Below are 24,899 nucleotides of genomic sequence, written 5' to 3' on the forward strand. Positions count from 1 at the left end.
ATGTTTTTAAAACAAATTAAATCAAGGGGACTGGAGAAATGGCTCAGTGGTTCAGAGCACTGCCTGTTCTTTCAGAGAACCTGGTTCAATTCCCAGCACCCACATGGCAGTTCACACCTGTCTGTCTATAACTCCAGTTCCAGGTGATCTAATATGTTCACACCAATGCACATACAATAAAGTTAAAAAATTATTTGAAAGAACAAATTAAATCATATCTAAGTGAATTCAAATTTAAAAACACATTCCTTTCTCCCTCTCGCAAAGCATTTTGGAGCCTGTCACTAAGTTCCAGCAGCAGTTGCTCGTGACTTCACAGTGCAGTGGGACTGCACTGTGAGATGCAGATTTGAGGGTCCAGAAATTCAATTTCAGAAAAGAAGACTTTAAAAAATAATCCAATCCATAGTAATTTCTAAGAAATTAATATATTTAGGATTATGTCTTAAGCCATATTTTGCCATGCACATTTTGGTGGCACTGGGAATTGAGCACCAAGCCTTGCAATATGACAAATAATGCACTATTACCCCAGCCCAATATCCATTTTAGTTGGTGTATATTTGACATACATTAAAATGTATATCTATTTTCAGTATAGGATTTAACAAGTTTTGGAAAAAATCCATACAGAACATTCCAATTGTCTCCAAAAATTCCTTTATGTAGCATGAGGGGGCCGGCTTGTTGGGGTATCTGTCCCGCCCGGTACCCCTCAGCCGGCATGCCCCAAAGAGAAATCATACACAGGACTCCATAAGATTATAAACTGATTGGCCATTAGCTCTGGCTACTTTTTAGTTCTTATAACTTATGTTAACCCATTATTCTGATCTATGTTAGCCATATGGCTTGGTACCTTTTTCAGCTGGGCAGGTTACATGTTGCTTCTCTGGTGGTCTGCGCAGGAGTGGCAGAGGAACCTCCCTGCTTCCCAGAATTCTTCTGTTCTCATTGCATCACTCTACTTCCTGTCTGGTTTTCCCGCCTATACTGCCTGCCTGGCCAATCAGTGTTTTATTAAAATATGATTGACAGAATACAGACAATTCTCCCGCATCATTTCCCTCTTTTTTTTTTTTTTAAACAAAGGAAAATACCCATAGTCCATTTGTTGGGAATGTGAGCGTAGTATTTCAGGCTACTTCCTGCTGGTTGGGGGTGCTGATAATCTTATGGGGACCTAAAGAAAATTTAGAATTATCATCAAGTCCTGATTGAAGTATCCTGTGAGTTTTAATCATCTCAGGCAGCAGTCTTGAACCTGTTCTGGATGAAGAACTCAGATATCTGGGCCATCTGTTCCTATCGGAGATTTTTCAGGTGGCCTCCCTTGGTCAAAGGTGATTTTTCTTAACTCTGAATAAATCCAGAGCCTCTCGTTTTCTGTGGAAACAAAAGCAGAATCTCTTCTCCAAAGTAGCATACTTTTTGGCTTCAGTTTTGAAGCCAAGGTATTTTCAAAATACCTATCTTGGGTTAGTTTAGCAGTATTTATAAACAACAGTCCTTTAGCAGCTGTTGCTCCTTCCTCAGCATTCAAACAATTCAAAGAGAGCATAATAGCATACAGTATCAAGATTCTCTGTTTATTTTCCATCTTTATTTTAACCTCTATTTCTTTTATTTTTACTTTTACTTTTTGAGACAGGTTCTCTGTATATCTTTGTCCTGGAATAACACTGTAGACCAGGCTGTCCTTAAACTCACAGAGATCCTTCTGTCTCTGCCTCCCCAGTACTGGGCTCAAAGGTGTTTGCTACCACACCTTGAACTCACAGAGATCCACGTGTCTCTGCTTCCCCAGTGCTAGGATTAAAGGTGTGTGCTACCACACCTTGAACTCAGAGATCTATCTGTCTCTGCCTCCCAGGCATTGGGATTAAAGGTGTGTGCTACCACACCTTGAAGTCACAGAGGTCAACTACCTCTGCCCCTTAAAGTCCCAGAGGTCAATGTACCTCTGCCTCCCAGGCATTGGGATTAAAGGTGTGTACCACCACACCCTACATCTCCTTTTCTTTCTTTTTTATTTTTAATGACTTTAACCTTTTAGCCTGCATATATTTTTAACACATAGTAAACCATTTAGAGGTTTTCTTCGTCTTTGAACCTCTCTTTACAGTATCTCTCTCTCTTTTTTGACTAATCCTCTCCTTTAAAGCCGTGGCTTTGACGGCTAGATCCAGCTCATTCTTTAGCTTTCCAGCCTTGTGGCTGAGGTACCAGCCAGAGCTGTGTTCACTGCCACAACTCTATGGCTTTACAAGGTCCTTGCCAGCAAGCAAACTGAGACCACACTCAGTCGGACCGCCTGCCTGAAAGAGTCAGAATTTGCTCTGGCAGGACAGCCGGCATTTTACAACAGCACAGCTTTTTTCCTGCTACGGCTGAAAACCCGAAAAGCATGCGTTCAGCTTTTTACCAACACCATTTTAAGTGTTTTGTGGCAGGACCTCTTAAAGAGCTGCAAGGTTTTGCAGCTAAAGCTGAGTCAGGAAGCCTCCCTTAGATGGGAGTGTTTGCTTGCCTCTAGCAAGCAGAGCAGACCCGAGAAATTGCTGCTACCAACAAAACATGCTTTACTCTATTTCCCAAGCTTTCTCAAGCTTTCTGTGGATTCAGTTATCCATGTCTGGGCACCATATGTAGCATGAGGGGGCCGGTTTTTTGGGGTATCTGTCCCGCCCGGTACCCCTCAGCCGACATGCCCTAAAAAGAAATCATACACAGGACTCCATAAGATTATAAACTGATTGGCCATTAGCTCTGGCTACTTTTTAGTTCTTATAACTTATGTTAACCCATTATTCTGATCTATGTTAGCCATATGGCTTGGTACCTTTTTCAGCTGGGCAGGTTACATGTTGCTTCTCTGGTGGTCTGCGCAGGAGTGGCAGAGGAACCTCCCTGCTTCCCAGAATTCTTCTGTTCTCATTGCATCACTCTACTTCCTGTCTGGTTTTCCCGCCTATACTGCCTGCCTGGCCAATCAGCGTTTTATTAAAATATGATTGACAGAATACAGACAATTCTCCCGCATCACCTTTATGCCTGTTTCAGTCTAAAAAGAGGTTAATTTGGGCTTATAGTTCTAAAGGCTAGGAAGTCCAAGAGAATTGTATCTGAATCTGCTTGGCTTTTGATATGAGCCTCATAGTGGAAGTTCGAAGAAAAGAGGGTATATAGAAAAGAGAACAGTGGGGGCTGGAGAGATAACTCAGCAGTTAAGAGCACTTGATACTCTTCCAGTTTGGGTCCCAGCACCTATAGTGGGTATCTCACCTGTAATTCCAGTTCTATAGGATCCAATGTCATCTTCTATCCTCAGCAGATACCTGAACACAAGGAGCACATAAACATGCACATACATATACACACACATATGGGTGGAGTAAAGGAAATAAAATCTTTGTTTGTTTGTTTGTTTGTTTGTTTTTCAAGACAGGGTTTCTCTGTAGCTTTGGAGCCTGTCCTGGAACTAGCTCTTGTAGACAGGGCTGGCCTGGCCTTGAACTCATAGAGATCCACCTGCCTCTGCCTCCCGAGTGCTGGGATTAAAGGTGGGTGCCACCACTACCTGGCAAGAAGTAAAATCTCTTTAAAAAGAAGTGTAAGACACTTTATATAATTCATTCTAGGGCCTGGGGAAATGGCTCAGAAAAATACTTGCTATACAGTCATGAGGCCCTCAGGGTAAAAGTCAGTTGCAGTAGTGTCTATGATCCCAGTGCTGAGAAGGTAGAAATAGGCAGAACCCTGTAATTTACTGGCCAGCCAGTCTAGCAAAAAATGTTAGCTCCAGATTCAGTGAAAAACCCTGTCAAAAAAATAAAGTTAAGATGAACTGAGAGAGACACTGCAGGCCAATCTCTGGCTTCTACACATGAACTTGCATGCACATGTGTACATACCCACACAAACATGTATATAAGCATCCAACATTATCTTTTATATGTATGAGTTCATGAGTGTCCAGTTGTACATATGGGTGCATGTATATGAAAACAAGAGGTTAGCACCTGGTATCCTTTTTCATGTGTCATTCACTTTGTTTATAATTATTTTGTGAATGACTGATGGGGAGTGGTACACAAGTGCTATGGTATATATGTAGAGGTCAGAAGACACCTTTGTGGGGTCAATTTTTCCTTCTACTTTTTGTAGGTTCCAGAGATCAAACTCAGGTTACCCGGTTTGCAACACAAGCATCATTTTTTTGTTTGTTTGTTTGTTCATTTGGTTTTGGTTTTTCAGGACAGGGTTTCTTTGAGTAACAGTCTTGGCTGTCTCAGATACTCACTATGTAGACCAGACTGACCTCAAACTCAAAGAGATCTGCCTGCCTCTGCCTCCTTGGTGCTGGGATTAAAGGTGTACATTAACATGCCTTTTCCAACACAAGCACCTTTAACCACTGAACCACCCTTGCTAGACTTTACCTTGTTTGTTGAGATAGGGCTTTTTCATTGGCCTGGAGATCACTGGTTCTGCTAAACTTGCTGGCAGCTAGTCCCAGAGATTTTGCTGTCTCTTTTACTCACTGGGATTACAAACACAGATCACCACAATCTGTTTGTTTTTATTTGGGAAGTAAGTTCCTTAGTACTTCACTCATACTTGGGAAGCACTCACTTTGCCAACTTGAGCCATTCCCTTAGCATCCAATAACTCATTTTCAAGAGTAAGAACTAATCCATTGCTGCAATAAAGACATCAATCCCCCTAAAAGGTCCTATCTATCAGCATCCCTGCATTGGCAACCAAATTCCACCACGAAGATTGACAAGTACAGATCACACCCACACCATAGTAACAGCCTCTCTACTCTTCCCCAAGATGACAACTAGCTTGATTTCTTTCACTGTAGACTAGTTTTGCCTGACTTAGAAATCTATGGAATACTATAGTATTTCTCTTTTGTGTCTGACTTCTTTCCCTTAACCTTAGGTCCAGGAGATTCATCTATGCTGTTTTATAGTTCTTTGTGATCGCTGAGTGTCATTTTATTATGTGATCATTGTCATAGTTCTTGGTCAGTTCTTTTGTTGGATACCTAGACTGTTTCTAGTTTTCTTGCTTTTATTTTTATTTTTTGATAATATGAATAAAGCTATTCTGAACATTTATATACAAGTTTTAGTGTGGATATGTAGCATGCTGTGTCACCACAGCCAATTCTAGGCCTCTATTAACTCCGGTTCAGTGATGTCTTACTGGTAGTTTGAAATAGCCACTGCAGGAATCTTTATTCCACAACTAGCAAATGTTAAATTACAGCTGTTTTCTTCCCACAAAGCTAGTTAACATTTACCAGCATATCATTTGGGTATATGTTTTTATTTCTCTAGAGTAAATACTTAGAAATGATGCTGCTGGGCTCCATGACTGATTTTTAATTTTCAAATTATTTCTTGTTATGTTTCTGCAGGGAAGTCAAAGAAAGAAATCTTATTCTTTTATAAAACCAACAGACTAAACCCATTACACGCAAGTTCTCAAAATAGCCACTAACTTGTTTTGAAGTAAGAAAATATGACAGCACCATTTGGGACACAGGGTTCCTCCTAAATTCATCTAGTAGTCAGGTTGGCCATCTGTTACTTTATCCAAAGGAAAACCAAGTCTCATATCTTATGACAAGCAAGAAACAACTTTCAGTTGGGCACACAGAGGAAGTTCCCACCAGTCAGGGAGAGGGGATGTTGTTACATTTGAAAGAGGTAGTTTCAAGGCCCAAAAGGAAATTTTTCTGTGGTTATAAAACTGACAAGAAACCAACCTAATTTATTTTTAAAGGGTGCTGAGGATTTAACGCAGGGCTTTGTGGTTCATTCTACTGTTGGGCTACATCACCACAACCGAACTAGGCTTTTAAAAAAGATTTACATATATCTCAAATGAAGAGAGAAAATATGAGTTTTCTGAAGGAAATGTTCCAAGAAAAAGAGCGTGTGTGTCCCCATGTGTGTCCCTTTTCTGATTTTTATGCCAGGGAAAGTTCAATTTAAAAACTATATTCATTCTAAAATATGTCCACAAATGGCTGTCACAGTGTTGCATTCCAGCTCCACACTCCTTTTTTCATCTAGTTACCTGTGGACTGTCTTTCAAATTTCTCCTCAACCTTTTTCCTATAGGAAGCCTCCCTCCCCACAGCCAGACCTCCAGCACGGTTCCGCTACTTAGGAAACGTTATGACAGTTTCCTAGAGCTGGTAAACAGTGAACATCATTTAGCTTGAGTCCACCTCATTTTAAGATAGTCAAACTAAGACATATGAATGAAAGTTTAAAAATGTGCTTACAACACTGGCTCCAAATTGCATTTAAGGGTTTCTCTTGCTCGTATTCTTAAAACCATAAGATCAGCCACAAATGATCAGAAAATACAAAACTAAAATCGAGTCGTTCTCGGCACACTCACACCAGAAAAGGACAAGCTTCTTTATTCTGCAGCATTGTTAGGGTTAAAGTCCCTAACACTCAGTTGTCGTTCTGACTGCGCCTGCGCACCAATCAGGACAGGCAAATTTGCCCTAGAGACTACCATTTGGGTCCACCCCTCCTAATCCGGAACACGACCCACATTCCGCTGGTCCTGTCTTGATGGGCGTAATCGAACTCCAATAAGAACGGAGGGCTGAGTCCTGGAGAGCCAATAGCAAAAAGCCGAGGGACGGTGGCGGCGGATTGTGAGAGGAAACAAGAAGACAGGCCCAAGATGGAGACGGTGGTGGTGGTAGCGGTGTGACAGGTGAGGGTAGGCCCGGTAGGGTTTGGGTTTTGGAGCTGCCGCCGGATCCGGGCAGGAAGTCCGGACCGAAAGCTAAGCTCCAAGATGCTTCCATATGAATCTCAACACCCCCACCCGGAACCAATGGAGTGGTTTGACCCGGGGCGAGACCATCCTCTACCGCAGGAGTGGACAGGCTGCTGTGGTTTCGCCTGGTGCTAGTGGCAATGCGCCTGCGCAGAACCTGAAGCCCTTCTGGAGGGCGGGACCGGGCCAAATGGGGTGTGGGGTCTAGGACTTAGGTGCGAGATTCCAAGATGAACTCAAACCCCTCAAAGTGTCTGATATCCTCAACAAGTTAAGGAGAATCAGCTCTCTTCCATGGTTCCTTATTGTCCTTAATAGCCTACCCCTCTTAGGGAAATGTCTGAGGATCGCCGCAACCTCCTTCCATGATTTTCCAGTGCGTTTACACTAGTAATCTATTTCTGACCTTTCAGTAGTTATCAGGGAGAGCTTTTAGAGACCTCTTCCCCAACCTTACCTCCATTTGCCTTACCTGGTGTTCTTTTTCCTTTTCTTTTAACAGTGTTTTCTGATGAGCCATCATTGTCATTTGCATTTGGCTTAATGTGTAATTCGGTCTATATCCACCTGCCTTACATAGTCCCTAGTTACTCCTATTACATTTCTCTTCGGCATAGTGTTTGGTGTCCCTCTTTGTGAATTCGTCACAGAGTCTGGTGACCTATTAGCTGACAGTGCCTTTATTCTACCATCAGCCTTACTCCAGTGCTCTGGGATGCTCACAGTTCCTTTTAAGATCATGGTACAAGTCTCCATTTCCTCCAAACTAAAGACAAGATCTGATGATAGTTCATTTTTCCCTTCCCTGTCTGTAACTCCTTTCACTATACTATCTGATCACCCTGTTCTCCATTAAGAGCCAGGACAGCCTGTTCATTCCCATTATGTATCTGAACCTTTGTTCTCCAGTGCAGTACATACTGACTTCCCCATTAGTCTCCAGAAGAATTTTGTGTACTGTGCCCTCCAGGACAGTGTGTACTGCCTCCTCAATGCAGTGAGTCTGAGATCTTGGCACTCACCTATGAAATAAGCAATAGGAGATTCCAAGCAGAGAAGGGTAAGCATCAGGTGTTAGCATTATTGGGCTGCAGGGAGCAATGGGAGCTTGGAGATGGGATTTATTTGTCCTCTGCCATTCTGCTTTCAAGCTATCATTACCAGACCTCTGAATTTTCCTCGACCTTCTAGGAACCCTATGGAACCAGCCCAGTCCTACCTCAGCCCATCTTGACAAAAGCAGGTTCCATGGAACCACCACGAGGCCCTACTGCTAGTGGGGCTGAGCCAGCTCGGGCAGTTGGCACTGTCAAAGTGTACCTGCCTAACAAGCAACGCACAGTGGTGAGTCACTGAGACAAAACTGACATGGATTCCAGATGGTTCCAATTGTAAATCTGGGATCAGAAGGGTAACAAGGGGTAGGAAATGGCTACTGCAGAGGGATGGAATAATTTGATAGGGAAATTATTGGTTGCTGAAGACCCCAAACTGTGTACACATACACACATAGGTGACTGTCCGGGATGGCATGAGTGTCTATGACTCTTTGGACAAGGCCCTCAAGGTGCGGGGTCTCAATCAAGATTGCTGCGTGGTCTACAGACTCATCAAAGGGTAAGTATGGAAAACCTATACCATCCATTGGGTCCCTACACCTCCCTTCTTCAACATCATCTTAGTCCTTCTTTTCTATCTTGGAGTCTTCCACCAGTTGAAGTAACATCTTTTGTTTCACTTCATTCATTCATTGACTGGAAGTTCTGCAACTCATTATCTACTCAGCCCCCAAGTCCTCACCCTGTCGCCCCCAAGTCCTCACCCTGTCACCTTCCAGAGTTCATCTGTCTTGTTCTTTCACAATTTCCTGAACTCATCAGCTGTTTCTTTTCTCATTTTCCCCATGCACTGTGGAATTGATCTTCATTGGCTTTCTTTTTATTCCCGTGTTCTTTGGTTCCTTAACTTTTTGGATGTAGTTCTTATTTTGCATTTTATCTGTTGTTTCAATGTCTTATCAGCTCCTTTCTTAGGTCCTGGCTTAATACTTCTGAGATTTAGTTTTATTTGCCTCTTACCTCATGATTAAGATCACAGATTGAATTTGGGAGTGGTGGACATATCTGGGGTCCTAGCACTGGGCAAATCACTTTTTCCTTAAGCCTGTTTCCTAACTTATAAAGTAGGAATGAGAACATGACATTTCTTTTAGAAATTTTACCTTTTTTATGTGTATGAGTGTTTTGACTGCATGTGTCTATGTGCATGGTGTGTGTTCCTGATGCCTGTAGAGAACAGAAAGTTCTAGATCCCTGAGAACTGTGAGCTACTATGTGAGTACTGGGACATGAACCCAGGCTCTCTTTACTGCTGAGCCATCTCTCCAGACTAATAGTGACTAGCTTAGTGAGAATTAAACATGCCAGAGAGTAGTAGTTCATGGATGGGGTTACGAGGAACTTTTGGAACTTCCTTGTCTCCATGGCTCTAGTTCATCATCCTATTCATTCTTATATTCCTTGCAGAAGAAAGACAGTCACTGCCTGGGACACAGCCATTGCACCTCTGGATGGTGAAGAGCTCATTGTGGAGGTCCTAGAAGATGTGCCACTGACCATGCACAATTTTGTAAGTGCAACAGGGGTGGTGGGGGAGGCCACAGTGTTGACAGGAAGGGCCCTCAGTTAGGCCTGAACTTACCCTGCTTTGTGGCTGCAGGTACGGAAGACATTCTTCAGCTTGGCCTTTTGTGACTTCTGCCTTAAGTTTCTGTTCCATGGCTTCCGCTGCCAAACCTGTGGCTACAAGTTCCACCAGCATTGTTCCTCCAAGGTCCCCACAGTTTGTGTTGACATGAGTACCAACTGCCGACAGTAAGCCTAGCCTGGAGTAGCTTAAGGGAGGGAGGATAGAAGCCCAGGTACAAGGGCTTATAGACAGCAGACCTATACTCACAGCCTTTTTGTTTTATACCTTTATGTCCTTAAGGTTCTACCACAGCATCCAAGATTTGTCTGGAAGCTCCAGACAGCAAGAGGTTCCTTCAAATATTTCTGTAAATGAGCTGCTAACCCCCCAGGGTCCAAGGTAGGGATGTCTTATTTGAAAGGCTGGGGGCCAGTGAGAAAAGGATCAGAGGACCCTGATAGATCATACTTTTATTCATTTGTTTGCTTCATATTGAGCACTTACAAGTCTGAGTAAGGCATGGAACTATGGGACTATTGGTAAGGCACCCAGTCACATTGGGTTTCAGTTTTTTCAACTGCGAAGAGGGGAATGATACTTTACCACAGTGGGTTCTGAAGAGGATTAAGAGTTGACATATGTGCAATGCTTAGAGCAAGACCTGGTACAGAGTAAATAACAATTCTTATTAATTACAAATATATATATGTGTGTGTGTGTGTGTGTGTGTGTGTGTGTGTGTGTATACATCTAACTGGTTTGTTCATTTCTTCCAGTATAACCACATTCAAGTCTATTCTCTTTGAAATAAGTATTAATGTATCAGAAAGCACTTTTATTTCTCTTATGTTCGATAGACTGATACCCTATAGTTTTATATAATACATAAAAAGTAAGGTTAATGTACTATTATTATTATTATTATTATTTGTAGTCATGAGTATATGTGTGTTGATTACCCATAATCTCAGGATAGTGAAAGGAACAGAAAAGTGTTTTTGTATAAGGTGTGGTAATTCATGGGATATAGAGGCAAGAGAATAAATAGTTCAAGGCCATCCTCTACTGATTAGCAAGTTCAAGGCCAGCCTGAGTTACATGAGACTGTCTCAAAACAGCAAAAAAAATTTGTAGCATGAAATATGTGTATTCTTTATATTATATGTACAATATGCATTACATGATATAATATATATTTAAACATTGCCATTTTAATATAGGTAATGTATATTATTATAAAATAAATATTTGAAAAATACATGTCATTATGATATGTAATAAAAAAATCATATCTTACCCTTTCTCCAGCTATCTTTGTCCTTCATTGTTCCTCCTTTAGACCTTTTCCCCAATGTCATTCTTTCTGAGAACCCACTCCTGACTCCCTCAGGAACACTTTCTACTTCCTTACTTCATTTTGTTTTCTCCTTTGTCTATCACTATATATTATCACTATATATAAATATTACATATTTGTTTTTTTTTTTATTCTTGTACCTCTACTAGAATAACCCTACAAGAGCAAGAGCTTCTTCTTTATGGTATCCACAGTTTGATCTTCTCAGTTTAGAGTGGAAACTGGCCCATAGCAGGCACTCAGTAAATGTTTCTTGAACTGGTATGACCGATAGACATGTAAATGTATGAGCTAAATGCACATTCATGGTGGTACGGTTGGGTTTTCTTTGCTTTCTGCTTCCTTTTGCATTGATTTTACAGCTTTTTATCTATCAGCCCTTACACCCAGCCTTGTGACCTGGAGCACTTCTCCTTCCCTGCCCCTGCCAATCCCCCACTGCAGCGCATCCGCTCCACATCTACTCCTAACGTCCACATGGTCAGCACCACAGCTCCCATGGACTCCAGCCTCATGCAGGTGGGTGCCAAGGAGACAATGGTGGGGAGCAACAGAGCATTGCCCTGAGCCATAACTGTTGCCACATCCTCACTTTGACTACTGCTCCCACCTCTTTCCAGTTTACTGCTCAGAGCTTCAGCACCGATGGTGAGAGAACTCCCTACCCCTGCCTGTACCCTGAACTCTCTCTGCCTCACCACCCCACTTGCTTTCACTCATAATATTCTGTACAACCACAGCTGCTGGTAGAAGTGGTGATGGAGCTCCCCGGGGTAGCCCTAGCCCAGCTAGTGTGTCCTCGGGAAGGAAATCTCCACATTCCAAGTCACCTTCAGAGCAGCGAGAGCGGAAGTCCTTGGCAGATGAAAAGAAAAAAGTGGTATGCCATAGGAAATCCTTGGGGGCCACCACAGTCTAAGTGCCATGATTGAGGGTTGTGGGTAGGTCCCTCTGATGCTACCCGTCTGACCTACAGAAAAACCTGGGGTATCGGGACTCAGGCTATTACTGGGAGGTGCCACCCAGTGAGGTACAGCTGTTGAAGAGGATCGGGACAGGCTCTTTTGGCACTGTGTTTCGGGGTCGTTGGCATGGTGATGTAGCTGTGAAAGTGCTCAAGGTGGCTCAACCTACTGCTGAGCAGGCCCAGGCCTTCAAGAATGAGATGCAAGTGCTCAGGTGAGCTTGGTATGTGTGTGCGTGGGATGGGATAGTTGCAGGGGATGTTTAGTGTTTCTGTGGGGAAAAAGCCATACTGGGGTACTTTTTTCATGTCTGTACACTTGTGCGATATTGGTTTCTCTCTGAGCCGTTCCTCTCCCTTCTGAGCAATGGGCCTATTCAGATAACCTGTGGTGATAATGATGTTTCTTTGGATTAACATTGTTATTTACTGTCTATGAACTGGGGCTGACGATAGGCAATTTTTATGATCATTAATTCATGAAGAAGATTTTATGTAATTCTAGTTCCAAGAATGCTCACATCCTTCCTATCTTTTTGCTGAATCATTAATCCTAATTACTTTATTGTGTTGTGGGCTTGTTGTTAATTATAATAATGTTTTGATACAAAGAAAAATATTGTTAATTATAATCATAGTCATAGTCCAACTGTTTAGTTATTATAAATGCTGTAATTTAGGTATAATCAACACTATATATAATTTATCCACACTGAGGAACCCTTTTAGCCACTACAGTTATTAAGTAACATAGTACTGTGTGCCTCTATTTTACATAAGCAAGACTGAATAGTTGTTTTTTTTTTTCGTGTGTGTATGCGTGTGAGTATGTGTGTGTAGCTCAGGGCTTCCCCATACTAAACATAATGTTCTACTGGTGAGCTGTACTTCTTGCCATCATGAATGTATGCTTTCTGACAATCCTGAGGATGCTTAAATGGGCTTTCCCCCTCTATCAAATAGACACAAATGGATGCCACAATAAGAAAACTTACTTTCATCTCATCTTATCTCTGTAGATTTTGATGATTTGAATATGCAATAATTTGCACTCTATGTTTTATTCATTGACTTATCACTATTAAGAATCTTTGGGCTGGTAAGGACCAAGTTTGACAACCAGAGTTCAGTCCCTGGGACATATAAGGTAGAAGGAGAGAACTGACTCTTGGAAGCTGTCCTCTGACCTCCACACTGCACACTGTAGCAAACATGCTCTGTATACACAGATATAGACACGAAAAAAGGAATCTTCAGCTGGGGAGATGGCTCGGTCGGTAAAGTGCTTGCCATGTAAGCACTTGAGTTTGGATTCCAAACACTCACATAAAAAGTAAAAAGCTGGGTGCAGTAGTGGTGCACCCCTATAATCCTAGTACTTGGAAGGAAGAGACCAGAGGGGATCACTGGGGCTGCCAGTCTAGCCAATTACTGAAGTCTAGGTTCAATGAGCGATTCTGTCTCAAAAACTGAGATGGAGAGCAATCAAGGGAGACACCGCAAATCAGCCTCTCTCCTCTACACCCATGCACATGCACAGGTGAATGCACAATCATGTATGTATATCAATTACAAAACAATATGGAGAGTGATTGAGGAATATACCTGACCCCCCCCCCCCCCGCCACACACACACACACACGGGTTCCCATGTTAAACTGGGTAGGATGATGCATGCCTGGAATCTCAGCTCTTAGGAGGTTGAAGCAGGAGGATCAACCTGAGTTGATCCTGAGTTGGGGTAGTAACTCAGTAAAGTACTTATCATGTAAGCATCAAGACCTGAGTTTGAGCTCTAGCACACATGTAAAAGGCCGGGTATGGCAGCACAGGGTTACAGTCTCAGCAGTAGAGAAGCAGAAATGTGGGATCCCAGGGACTCATCAGCTAGCCAGTCTAGACTAATTGTCAAGCCCTAGGTCCCAGTGAAAAATCTCATCCTCATAAAGCAAGGTGATAAAATAAGTAAGCAAAGTGAACAGTTCCTGAAAATGACACCCTAGGTGTCCTCTGGCCTCCTCATGCATGTGCATACATATGCACTAACACATCCATATGTACCTGCATATACACAAATATACAGAATTTCAAACAGTTCCAAGATATGTGGTGAAACCTTGTCTCAAAAAAGTTGTGTTTTTGTTTTGTTTTTCCATCTGTTTAGCTGTGTGTTTTTGTGTGGTAGTACATGACCATACTTCTAGCACTTACTAGACTGAGTCATGAGCATCAAGAATTTGAAGCTAGCCTGAGATACATGAAACCCTGTTTCAAAACCCAAAAACAACCCTTATGTTGCAGAACTCAGTGGTAGAACATGTGCTTAGCATATGAAGGGCTCTGGGTTCCATCTCAGGTATTAAAACAAGAAGGGACTGTCCTGGTGCTCTATTGTCTTCTGTGATCTAAGTATCATTTCTGCTGTTTGCATTTGTGTATTCTAACAATGGTTAGTATTTATATAAAAGAATGTGGGTTTTCTCATAAACTGTGACAAAAGGATTTATACATGACAGTTTATGTGTGGTAGACTCAGGTACCCAGAAAAAAACGGTTAGAGGTCCTCTCCAAGGTTGGACAATGAATAACTGGTAAAGGTTGAAACTGAACTTGGGTTATAACATGGTTCCAGATTACAGATTCTTTACCTCTAAACCTCTCAAAGTGATTAATAGACCTATCATCCTCCCATATCACACATGCCTCCATGTCTTGACCCTGTATTTATCAGTATTAATTAAAGAAGGTCGGCCTCCCATTTTGTCATCTGTAAAACAGCCACTGCTGGGTGTGGTGGCTCATGCCCATGATCCCAGTGCTTGTGAGGTTGGGGCAGGAAGATTGCTGAGAGTTTGAGGCCTGCCCAGGCTACTTAGTGAGCTCCAGGCCAGCTGGTATACAGCATGAGACCCTGTTTCAAAAACAGAATAAAATAATAAAATAAAATAGAATTTTGTTGAGGAAGGTCAGGACATCCAAATCCTCCCAGCCCCCAGTAGAGAATCAGTCCACCAAGTCTCACAAACTAGGATCTGACAACATTCTGACCCTGAGCACCCTTAAAGACAAGGTAAAGTTAATGACAGAGAAAGCAACTGCCATTGCTTTTCCTGTTGCTGAGTAAATACATGACACTTGTTCTATTTCCTGACCCTTTTCCCCAACTTGTCCTCCCTGCCTACAGGAAGACACGACATGTCAACATTTTGCTGTTCATGGGTTTTATGACCCGGCCGGGGTTTGCTATCATCACTCAATGGTGTGAGGGTTCCAGCCTATACCACCACCTACATGTGGCTGACACGCGCTTTGACATGGTCCAGCTCATTGATGTGGCCCGGCAGACTGCCCAGGGCATGGAGTGAGCCTCACATCCTAAGAGGGTGGGGGAAGAGGGAGGAAGAGATGAAGTAGTCTCTAGCCGATTCATTACCCACTTCCATCTCCACAGCTACCTCCACGCCAAGAACATCATCCACCGAGATCTCAAGTCAAACAGTATCTACCTGTCCTGCCTGGGACTGGGGTGGGTATTAATCAGGGTGAAATAGTTTAGAGGGATAGTTATTGGAGTAAGATTCTGGAGGTGAAAAGGGAAGTACTTGTATCGCATGGTTTCTTGCCAGGTAGCAGAGATTATGGCTGGTGAAGGGCCTTTGAATGAGGGATCTTTGTTTGGGAGATGGTTGGTTTGCATACTGCTGGGTCAGGATATGAGATGTAGCAGTTATAGAGGACATTATAGGGAGCTCCTGGTCACTGTCCCAGGCATGACAGCTTTATGTGTTGTCCAAGGGGCTTCTTGGTCTTGACTCACAATGGGACTAAGTGGGGTCCCATTAATTGTGGGTAGTTAGTATGAAATGGTGTGGCTTCTGGTTAGAGACATGACTCACCAGCACAGGAGTTCTGAGAACCTCCCAGTCAAGGAGAGAGGCATAGCTATTGGGATTCCTTGTAATAGTCCTTGACCTTGCTGGATATCTTCCTACATGAGGGGCTCACAGTCAAGATTGGTGACTTCGGCCTGGCCACGGTGAAGACACGGTGGAGTGGGGCACAGCCCTTAGAGCAGCCCTCAGGGTCTGTGTTATGGATGGTAAGTTGGGCCAGGCTAGCTGGAGAACAATGGGAGATATGGTCTTCTGGTCTGGGACATGTGGGGCAAAGTGGGAATGCTTGTGCCACACATGGGTATCTGGACTGCCTATGCTGATATCCTCATATGATATGAGGATAGCTCTAAGCTGTCCTCAGTGTGACTAGCAGGATCTAGTACTTGACTTTCATGGTTCCCCTTCCCTGCCAGGCAGCTGAGGTGATCCGTATGCAAGACCCAAACCCCTACAGCTTCCAGTCAGATGTCTATGCCTACGGTGTTGTGCTTTATGAGCTTATGACCGGCTCACTGCCCTACAGCCACATTGGCAGCCGTGACCAGGTGAGCCCAACTTACCCTCAGTTCTCAGGGCTTCACACTCCAGGTCCCCTCCCTCCTTTGTACACACCAGTAATGTTAATAGTTTTCCCCCAAGCCTAGGGTTTTCTGGATTGAGAGCCCTAGAATCTCTCTCCTAGATGTCTCATCATAACTCCTGTCCTCCCTCCTGAGGACATGCACAATCTCCTGAACCAGAACCCTTAAAATCCAGGGTCCTTTGACTTTCTATCAGAATACCCCTAGACTCCCAAACATCCAGAAGCCCTCTGAACCTTCAGTATTTACAGTCTCCAACTGTGGATGCCCAAAATACCCCAAGTGCCCAACACTCAATTCTTTTGTGCTTCTCAAATACCCATAGTCACCCAGGGTTTGGGGTCCTAGCATCCGTAACACTCTAGGTCTTGGGTTCTCACGGTTCTCTAAATTCAAGGCCTAGAACTTTCCATGCTCTTAGATACCAGGATTCTCTAGGCTCCAGATACCAAGTATTTGAGCATTGAGTCTACATAGACTTATAGTCATTTATACCCCCAGATCCTTACAGAAATGGAAGTTTCCCCAAGAAACAATGCTCTGCATTTCTCTACGTTTCACTATTTTCCAGGCTCTTAAGCCCCTGTAAACTCTGGACTCATGTTGTTCCATTCCATACATACTTAGAATCTTTGGCACCCTGAATTTAAAGCCCTCAGTTCGAGCAGCAGAAAAATCTTCCCAAGTCCTCAGTGACCCAGACTCCTCCGGGCCCCTCAAAAATTAATCTCCCATGTCTCTTGAGATTCATAGTTCCTTGGGCCTCAAATCCAAAATCAACCCATTCCTCTCACACCAGATCATCTTTATGGTGGGCCGAGGCTATCTGTCTCCGGACCTCAGCAAAATCTTCAGTAATTGTCCCAAGGCCATGAAGCGCCTGCTGTCTGACTGCCTCAAGTTCCAGCGGGAGGAGCGACCCCTATTTCCCCAGGTGGGCTGGGTAGGAGGGTTGGATGCCTTGGGGAGATGTACTATGAGATAGAGGAGGATACAGAGGTAGAGGCAGATGTGAATATGAACCATGTTGAAGGCTTGGGATTGGGGATGTTGGGGTTGTCTCTGGGACTCTGGACACCCCTCCTCATCTTCACCTGCTCCCAGATCCTGGCCACGATCGAGCTACTGCAGCGGTCGTTCCCCAAGATTGAGCGGAGTGCCTCCGAACCCTCCTTGCATCGTACCCAGGCTGATGAGTTGCCTGCCTGCCTTCTCAGCGCAGCCCGCCTTGTGCCTTAGACCCCACTCCCAGCCAACAGGGAGCCAATTTCAGCCTGCCATGCCAAGGCATCCCTTCTTACTGGCCAGTCATTGTTCTGCCTCTGCCTTGATACTGCCTCAGGATTCCCTATCCCACACTCTGGAAAATTTGGGGGACCCCCCAAAATTGAGGTCCCCTGCTTCCTCCATAATTTGGTTTCCTCTTGGCTTTGGGGATTTTTCTGATTTGGAGAGCTGTTTCATCTCCAACGGCTGGAATTCATTCCACTCAGAACCTCTTTCTAAAGTTTATGCTTGATGTGTCTTCACTGGATTTTGGGGTTCCCAGCACCCCATGTGGATTTGGAAATTTCCTTTTTTCTCCCCCTATTCAAGGACTGTCCTCTTTACCAAGAAGCACAGAATTCTGCTGGGCCTTTGCTTGTTTATTTTGCTTCCCAACTCTTCTCTTGGGGTTCAGAGCCGCTAAGGGGTGGGGCAAGTCCAGGCAAGAAGTGGAGGTTGAAGGAAAGTGCAGACCACACAAACAGCGCCACTGTACACATTACCACAGGCGGCACGAACAAGGACCACATATGCCAAGCATGGCACAAGAGGAGGCCAAGTCAGTCACAGACACAGACAGACATTGGCAAAGGTGGGGGAGTGGGAGACCACTGGCCTTGTGCAAAGGATTCTGAGAGGATGGGTGGAGTTTGCATATTTAAAGACAGCTGTCAGAGGCAGGAAATTGGGCAGGGGGTTTCTGGAGAAGGGAACTGAGGGGTCCTAGAAGTGGGAAGAACTTCCAGTGTGTTGTATGGGGTTGAGGGAAACAGGTGAAGGAAGTCCTTGAGGGACCGGGTGGTGGATGGTAGGTGACATTTGAAGATGTGAATCTCCAGAGAGATGATCCATGGAAGGGGCTTAAAGGTAGGGGCTTCTTGAGGAATTAGAAACTTTTGAGCAAGGCGTGCTGGAGAGATTCAGGACTAAGAGTAGACTAGGGTTTTCCAGGTATTTTGGAGCTCCAGGAGAGGATTTGATGAATTAGGCCAGAAACGGTGTTCTGGTATTGAGGGACTTCCAGGGAGGAAATCTCCTTTTAGGGGTACCAGAAGCATAGGTCTTCAGGAATTTGGAGATTTTAAAACATCTGGAAGTGACTAGGAACAGGATTCTAAATGGCCTTGGGGGTTCCCACATGTGAGAACTGCATCTCAGACCAGGTTTCTGAAGGGACGCTGGCATCTTGAGGAATGAGAAGTGGGATGCTGGAGAGCCAGAAGAGGGGTTTTCGAGGGATTTGGAGATTCCAAAAGTGTGAAATGGACTCAGGACCCAGAGAGGGTTGTCTAGGGATTTAGGGGTTCTCAGAGTAGGGTGTCAGTCGGAGAAGAGGCTGGCGAAAGACTTCCTCAGGCTGCGGATGGTCTCAGCTTTCACCTCATCCTGGCTAAGGCTGGGCCTGGGCGGGGCTGGCTCTGGAAGGTTGAAGGCATTGGTCAGAGACTGGGATTTGCTAGAGAGAGACAAGGTGGAGGAGGCATGGGAGGGAGGGGGGAAGAGGAAAGAGAGGAAGGGAGAGAAACACAATGTTACCCCAGGCCCAGCCCCAGCCCTGCCCCTCTAATCCTGGGGCTGTGCCTGTGACCTTCCCACCCCCAAGCATGGGCCTGGACCCTGATAGTTTCTCAAGAGTGGAAGAACTCTGAGCCAGGCAGTGGTGGCACAAGCCTTTAATCCCAGCACTCAGGAGGCAGAGGCAGACAGATTTCTGTGAGTTCGAGGCTAGCCTGGACTACAAGAGCTAGTTCCAGGACAGGCTCCAAAGCTACAGAGAAACCCTGTCTCAAAACAAAGCAAAACAAACAAACAACACCAAAAAAAAAAAAAAGGCTGGGAGAACTCTAGGAACAGGTGAAGCTGGGACCAGGGATCTGGGATGTGGGGTCAGCTGGGAGGATTTAGGAACAAGGTAAAGTGGTATGGCTTTAATGGGAAGAGTCCTTGACCCAATTCTTGGCTAGTTTGATACAAAGGATGAGAGGGAAGTTTCTAGTCAAAAGGTAAGGAGTCTAGGAGGGGCCTCAGCCAAGGACAGGCTGGTAGGGGGCAAGCCTGAACAAATGAGTAGGGCAAGTAAAATTTTAGGGCAAGGGCTAAGGGGATAGAATGGACCAGAAGAAGCAGAAATGATGATCTGGGAGAATTTGAAGTGCCAGAAGGATTTGCGAATGAACCAGAAAGGAGCTTAGACTATTAGGTAAAGTTTGAGGAGATGCTGAAAAGAGTGAAATGATGCAAGGCTACAGATTTGCCTAAGGGACTTCAGAGATGGTTGGGACGAGGGTGATACTGGGAGATCAGCTGGGTCAGGAGGTACTGGAAGTGGGTCAGTCAGGCTACTGGGATGGGCCAAGGGCCTGGAATGGGGATTTTCCCAGGGCCTGTGTGGAGGAACCTGAACTGGAAGTTGAGATGTTGGGATTCTTCCCCCAACTGCTGGGATTGAGGCAAATGTGGGTGTGGGTGCTGGGGGGAGGGGGGGGGAGGCGGGGTGTCCCAGTCTGGCAAGAGTTCCCAGGCAGATGAGACCTGGTTTTCCTTAGGATCTGGGGATGACCTACTGGGGCCAGAACCCTCTGAACAGCCAAGGCTGCAATAGAGGTCCCCTTACTTGAGCTGGGGGTGCGGGGGTCCTCCGCCAGCAGCGGTGATGGGTGGTGGCACATCCTGGCTGGGTTTCTGGGCCAGCTGTGGCTTGGTGGGACGTCCAGCAGGACCTGGGCCACTGGACCGGGGCTGCTGCGTGGTGGGTGGCCCGGTGCGAGGTCCGGGACCTGCCTGGCTGGCCTGACGAGTAGGACCAGCAGGGCCTGGGGGTTTCTGGGGAGGGCCCTGGCGCTGCTGCCCTCCGGGTGGGGCTCCAGAACCCTTCGGTGGAGCTGGAGCAGAGATAGATGCCTGACGGGTAGCCTGTGGGGGCCCCGCCTGACGCTGTGGAGATGGGGAGGCAGGCGGGCGGGTGGCTGGAGGTGCCCCAGGGCCTCCTGCCACTGGCCGGGACTGGCGGCCTTGACCCTGGGTCATCGGTGTGGCCTGAGGCAGGGACTGTTGAGATGCGGCTGTGGGACTTGGTAGGCGCTGGGGCAGAGGGCTACCAGCTGGGGGTCCAAGCCCAGAAAGATGCTGCTGGCCCTGTGGGGGTGGACGCTGCTGCAGAGGAGGTCCCTGGCGCTGAGGTCCTGGGCCTGGCTGTGGAGGGCCCCCTAAGAAGAGAAAAAGAGAATAGCAAGTGAGAGTGATTGAGCAAGAGAGGTAAGGCTGCTTGGGAGGGTAGGGACCCAGCAGGCCTGCCCTCACTTACCCTGGGGTGGTGGTCGTTGCTGAGCAGGAGGTCCTGCAGGCTGCTGGGAGGTCTGGCGGCCCAAGGGTAGGGCTCCTGGGGATGGAGCCTGTGGCACAGTGGAGATTAAAAATAGTTACCAGCCAGTGGGAGCAGTAACCAATCAAAAATGACATGTATTTCCAGTGTGCTGGGTGTTACTCCATTTGTGGCCAGTTGAGGGGACCCCATACTTGTTCAGGAGACTCTTAAGGATGGCAAGGTCATAACAATTTATCGAGGCCACATGTGCATAAAGGTGACACTAGTCTACTGATACCTCCTTAATGGCACCAGCTTGATCAAAGGCTGGGCTCCTTCCCTCTAGCTCAATGCTAAGGGCCTGACCTGGCTGTGAGAGCCCCTGCCAGGGGAGGCATCTCGCTGCCGCTGCCGAGGCAGAGCCTGAGCCATCTTGTTGACCACAAGTTCCACGATGAGCTGCTTGTCTTCATCCTGATGATCACCAATGAGTGGCATGGAGGAGCCCACCACCTGGAGGAGGAAAAGAGATTCAGTGTGGAGAGAGGCAGGAAGTGCATGTGAGGCCACGGTGTCAACACACTTTGGCTTGGCAAAAAGCATGGTGACTGCAAAGAAGAGAGCTCTGTCTGGTTTCTAAAGGGCATTGATTGGACACTGTAAGGAAAGTCAGTCTACTCCAGAGCCCTGGACAACTTTAGGGGTAGCACATTAGAGGTGGCTCTGTATATCAGGGTCCGTGGGTCAAATCTGGCCTGCTATATGTTTCTGTATTGTTCATGAGCTAGTGTAGGTTCAATATCTTTTCCTTCTTTTTCAAAGAAGGCAGAACTGCAACTACACAGGAAAGCCTAAAATCCACCAGTCTAGCTCCAAAATCCCAGATGTGATCCTGCCTCACCCTCCCAAGTTGCCAGGATTACAGGCACGTACCACCAAGCCAGATCCTTTTTCATTTTTTTCTTTTTGAGTCAGTGTCTTACTGTGTAGTCCAGGTTACCCTCAAACTCTTCATCTTCTGCCTCAGCCTTCCAAGTGCTAGAATTATAGTTTCTCACTGCACTCAGCTCTGATGTCTTTCAGTGGGTGGGGGAATTTTTTTCACATATGCAAAAGATAGGAAATTGAAATTCAGTGTATTTAAAAGTTTTGGTTATAAACACATATGTTGTATCCATAAGCACAACTGCACTAACTTTTCGTCTTGCTTGTGGCTGTTTTTGTAGAACTGAGTCAGGGTAACTGCATGGCCCACAAAGCATAAAATATGTACTGCTGGTCCTTTACAGAAGATGCTCTCTGGTTCCAGCTTTATGGTTTACTGGGCACTTTTTCTTTTACAAAGTGCTTCACTGTGGTTCTAAGGACACTTTAAAGGCTAACTAAGTGCTTTGCCATTTACCAAGATATCTCTATTCACAGAGCACCTTATATCTTAGCAGATGTTACCATTCACCAAGGATGTCCAAGTTTTTAACATTGCCATTTGCTAGGGAAGTCCCACCAAGTTTACACAGTACTTTACAGTTTACGCCATCATTCACTAAGGACTTTGAGTCAAAATGCTTTACAGTTTAGATTGCTATTTCCATGCACACACTCGTCCTTCTGTGCCCCACCAATTCCTGGGTGTTCCCACCTCAATAATGTGGTCCCTTCCATCTTTGCCATGCAGCGCTTCCACTGCGCAGATGTCAAGTCCCCCAAAAATCTCTGAGCATGTGTCTACCCACAACTTGTACCTGCCAAGACAAGGGACAGGGCAGCTTGTCATTGCCATGCTCAGGGGATTCCATTATACCCTCCGTCCCACTCCTCAATTATATCTCTCACCTGTCAGACATGGCAATTTGCTCAAGCATGGCTGAGCCTGTGTTGGTCTTCCAGTTCCCTGACACTGATGTCCTCCTGTGGGGAAGGGGGAGAGGATTAGTGGGGCTGGAGATGCATGGGGCAGGGCCCCTCGAAGGCCCCTATCTCTCCACTCACATGTAGGCCTTGTAGTTCTGCCCAATCTTCTGGACACGCACATCATATTTGGCATCAATGAAGGGCTCAGCAGTGGCATACGTCTTAGTCAGTGCCACAACACTTGCAATGTCCTGGAAGTCATGTTGGTTGTCTACCTTGACCTGTGGGCATAGGTGTGAGATTAAGGGAGTATAAGGAGTGGATGTATCTGGAAGGATGTGTAGACAAATATAAAGTGGATATGCCAAGGTACTCATGCATAATTATGGGTATCCTGTTTCATACATGTGCACACAAACATAAAATTGCTTGTATACAACTCTGAATATGCTTGAAAACACTTCTTTTTGCAGTGCTGGGGACCAAACACAGGGCCTTTCACGTGCTAAGCAAGCACTCTACCACTGTGCTACATCCTCAACCCAAATTATTCACTTTAAACAGGGGAGCTGAATCAAGTGTGGAATTATATCTCAATAAAGCTTTAAAAAGAACTGTACATAGACAAACTCAGTTTTACATGTAATATACAAACACAGAAGCTAAGGCAACTCAAACTTACAAATTACAAATCTGCTTGCTACATACACACAGACAAATCAGCTGGATGGAAAGCATACCTGGACCCCAAGAGCCTGGAGTATAAAAGATGATGTGTGTTCATCACAGAAACATGCTTATATATACACAGCCAAATGCTTGGTACACTAGCACAGTAATGGAACATATAAAATTGGCTGATTGCATGAGAGAAATATAGGCTGAGAAAAATCAGCTGAATACGAAAACAGAAAATCCAATTAGATGAAGACATCCCAGAAAACATCATCAAACAGAATTATTGTTTTGCATTGAGTACACAGATGCACATTTAACTATATACAGTGCCAGAGCAGGCACTATACAGACATGCATGTGTGCCCTGCTGGGACTCACCTTGCCCATCCCAGAGTGTGCGTGACCCATCTTCACGACCACGGGGTATGTTGTGCTGCTGAGCTGATGAAGATGAAGGCAGAAGAGGCATGGTCAGAGCAGTAGTGCTGACCTCCAAGAGTTGGTGACCCATAGAGTGTAAGTCACACTGGTTGCCATTTTTTACCCCAGAAAAAGTTAGTCAGACAGGCGGAACTGCACTAAATAGTTTCACAGCAACTGTGAACCCAGAATTGGATACAGAGCCCTGCATGGCAGTCACTTACTCCACTCCCTAAGCCCTAGGCGTTTCCATATCTGCTTTCTCATGCAGAGGCTTTAGATGAGGGTGAGGGAATTTCCCAGAAAAGAGAAAGTTTGTTTTTATAATGCATAGATAGATATTGGAGTGACTGTATGTATGAAGGTATGGTAGTTAGCATGCAGCAATGTCTTCAGCCAAGCCTTGCATGCAAGCTTCACTTTTATGTACACATCACGAGCGCGCGCGCGCGCGCGCGCGCGCACACACACACACACACACACACACACACACACACACACCTTCAGAACTCAGATTAGTCAGCCAAAGCCAGAAGTGTCCACATCTATTGAGAAAGACAACCACAGGCTTAAATCACATTCAGTGCTGGGGCTTCACAGAGATCCAGTCAGGCAGCTCATGTGGTCATTTGCCAGCTAGGTGCTCTTAGCATGGGACAACTACCAACACTCCAAAGCAGCATATACTCCACACTCTTAAGACCCACAATCAGCACCTTGGAGCATACACATGAACTCCCTCCCCTTGCTTACACCTACATAACAGAAGGACACATAATGGAGTCACTCACTCAGTATAGAAACATGTACAACTCCAAAGGCACACAATAAATGGACATATGCAGCACTCCCTGGCATGTCCACAACGAACAGAAGGATCAATACAACATATAAAAGGTGTATGCACTTCTAAGCATTCCCATAACTAAATTCCTGTAACTTAGACCTGATCACATTCCTGGATTCATGAAAAACATATCTAGAGGCACAACTTATTTTTTCATATCTACAACACAAACATACAGAAAATCAGACACACAGACACCACTCCTGGCCATGAACACAAATTCAG

At 45.2% G+C, this 24,899-nt stretch overlaps 2 protein-coding genes across 8 annotated transcripts in view; one reads left to right on the top strand and one right to left on the bottom strand.

Annotated features, from left to right (window-relative positions):
- The first annotated feature begins 6,586 nt into the window (after nt 1-6,586).
- On the top strand, nt 6,587-17,942 carry Araf (A-Raf proto-oncogene, serine/threonine kinase). Of its 6 annotated transcripts, none has more exons than XM_048461282.3 (17): nt 6,587-6,756; nt 7,732-7,882; nt 8,014-8,166; nt 8,336-8,439; nt 9,348-9,450; nt 9,541-9,695; nt 9,802-9,909; nt 11,230-11,386; nt 11,488-11,515; nt 11,608-11,747; nt 11,844-12,046; nt 15,016-15,192; nt 15,283-15,329; nt 15,812-15,930; nt 16,141-16,272; nt 17,108-17,242; nt 17,413-17,942. In XM_048461282.3, exons 3-17 carry the CDS (start codon nt 8,071-8,073, stop codon nt 17,545-17,547), a joined length of 1,839 nt encoding a protein of 612 aa, XP_048317239.1. In that variant the 5' UTR covers nt 6,587-6,756; nt 7,732-7,882; nt 8,014-8,070; the 3' UTR covers nt 17,548-17,942. The 6 variants fall into 6 exon arrangements, with proteins under 6 accessions (XP_048317239.1, XP_048317242.1, XP_048317240.1 ...); XM_048461285.3 differs by having other exon boundaries at nt 7,793-7,882; XM_085684502.2 differs by having other exon boundaries at nt 6,590-6,756; nt 7,793-7,882; nt 11,245-11,386.
- The window catches only part of Syn1 (synapsin I), a 43,372-nt gene continuing 36,406 nt past the window's right edge, over nt 17,934-24,899 (bottom strand). Inside the window, exons 6-13 of one of the 2 annotated variants that reach the window (XM_048461281.3) lie at nt 23,786-23,848; nt 22,868-23,010; nt 22,712-22,786; nt 22,518-22,620; nt 21,245-21,391; nt 20,879-20,966; nt 20,189-20,780; nt 17,934-18,992 (exon numbers count right to left, since the gene is read on the bottom strand). In XM_048461281.3, coding sequence (XP_048317238.2) covers nt 18,965-18,992; nt 20,189-20,780; nt 20,879-20,966; nt 21,245-21,391; nt 22,518-22,620; nt 22,712-22,786; nt 22,868-23,010; nt 23,786-23,848 — 1,239 coding nt within the window. In that variant the 3' untranslated portion in view covers nt 17,934-18,964. Of the gene's footprint in view, nt 19,031-20,188; nt 20,781-20,878; nt 20,967-21,244; nt 21,392-22,517; nt 22,621-22,711; nt 22,787-22,867; nt 23,011-23,785; nt 23,849-24,899 lie in introns of both variants that reach the window. The other variant, XM_048461280.2, reaches the window with a different exon arrangement.

The sequence above is a fragment of the Myodes glareolus genome, chromosome X (assembly GCF_982192425.1).
Source record: "Myodes glareolus chromosome X, mMyoGla1.1, whole genome shotgun sequence".
In the NCBI taxonomy this organism is placed as follows: Eukaryota; Metazoa; Chordata; class Mammalia; order Rodentia; family Cricetidae; genus Myodes; species Myodes glareolus.

Excerpts from the sequence above, each read along its gene's own strand:
- Araf (XM_048461282.3), top strand. The coding sequence starts at position 8,071 with ATGGAACCACCACGAGGCCCTACTGCTAGTGGGGCTGAGCCAGCTCGG. Across the intron at positions 11,748-11,843 it reads CAGATGAAAAGAAAAAAGTG|AAAAACCTGGGGTATCGGGA; the intron begins GTATGCCATAGG and ends TCTGACCTACAG. Across the intron at positions 15,931-16,140 it reads CAGGGTCTGTGTTATGGATG|GCAGCTGAGGTGATCCGTAT; the intron begins GTAAGTTGGGCC and ends CTTCCCTGCCAG.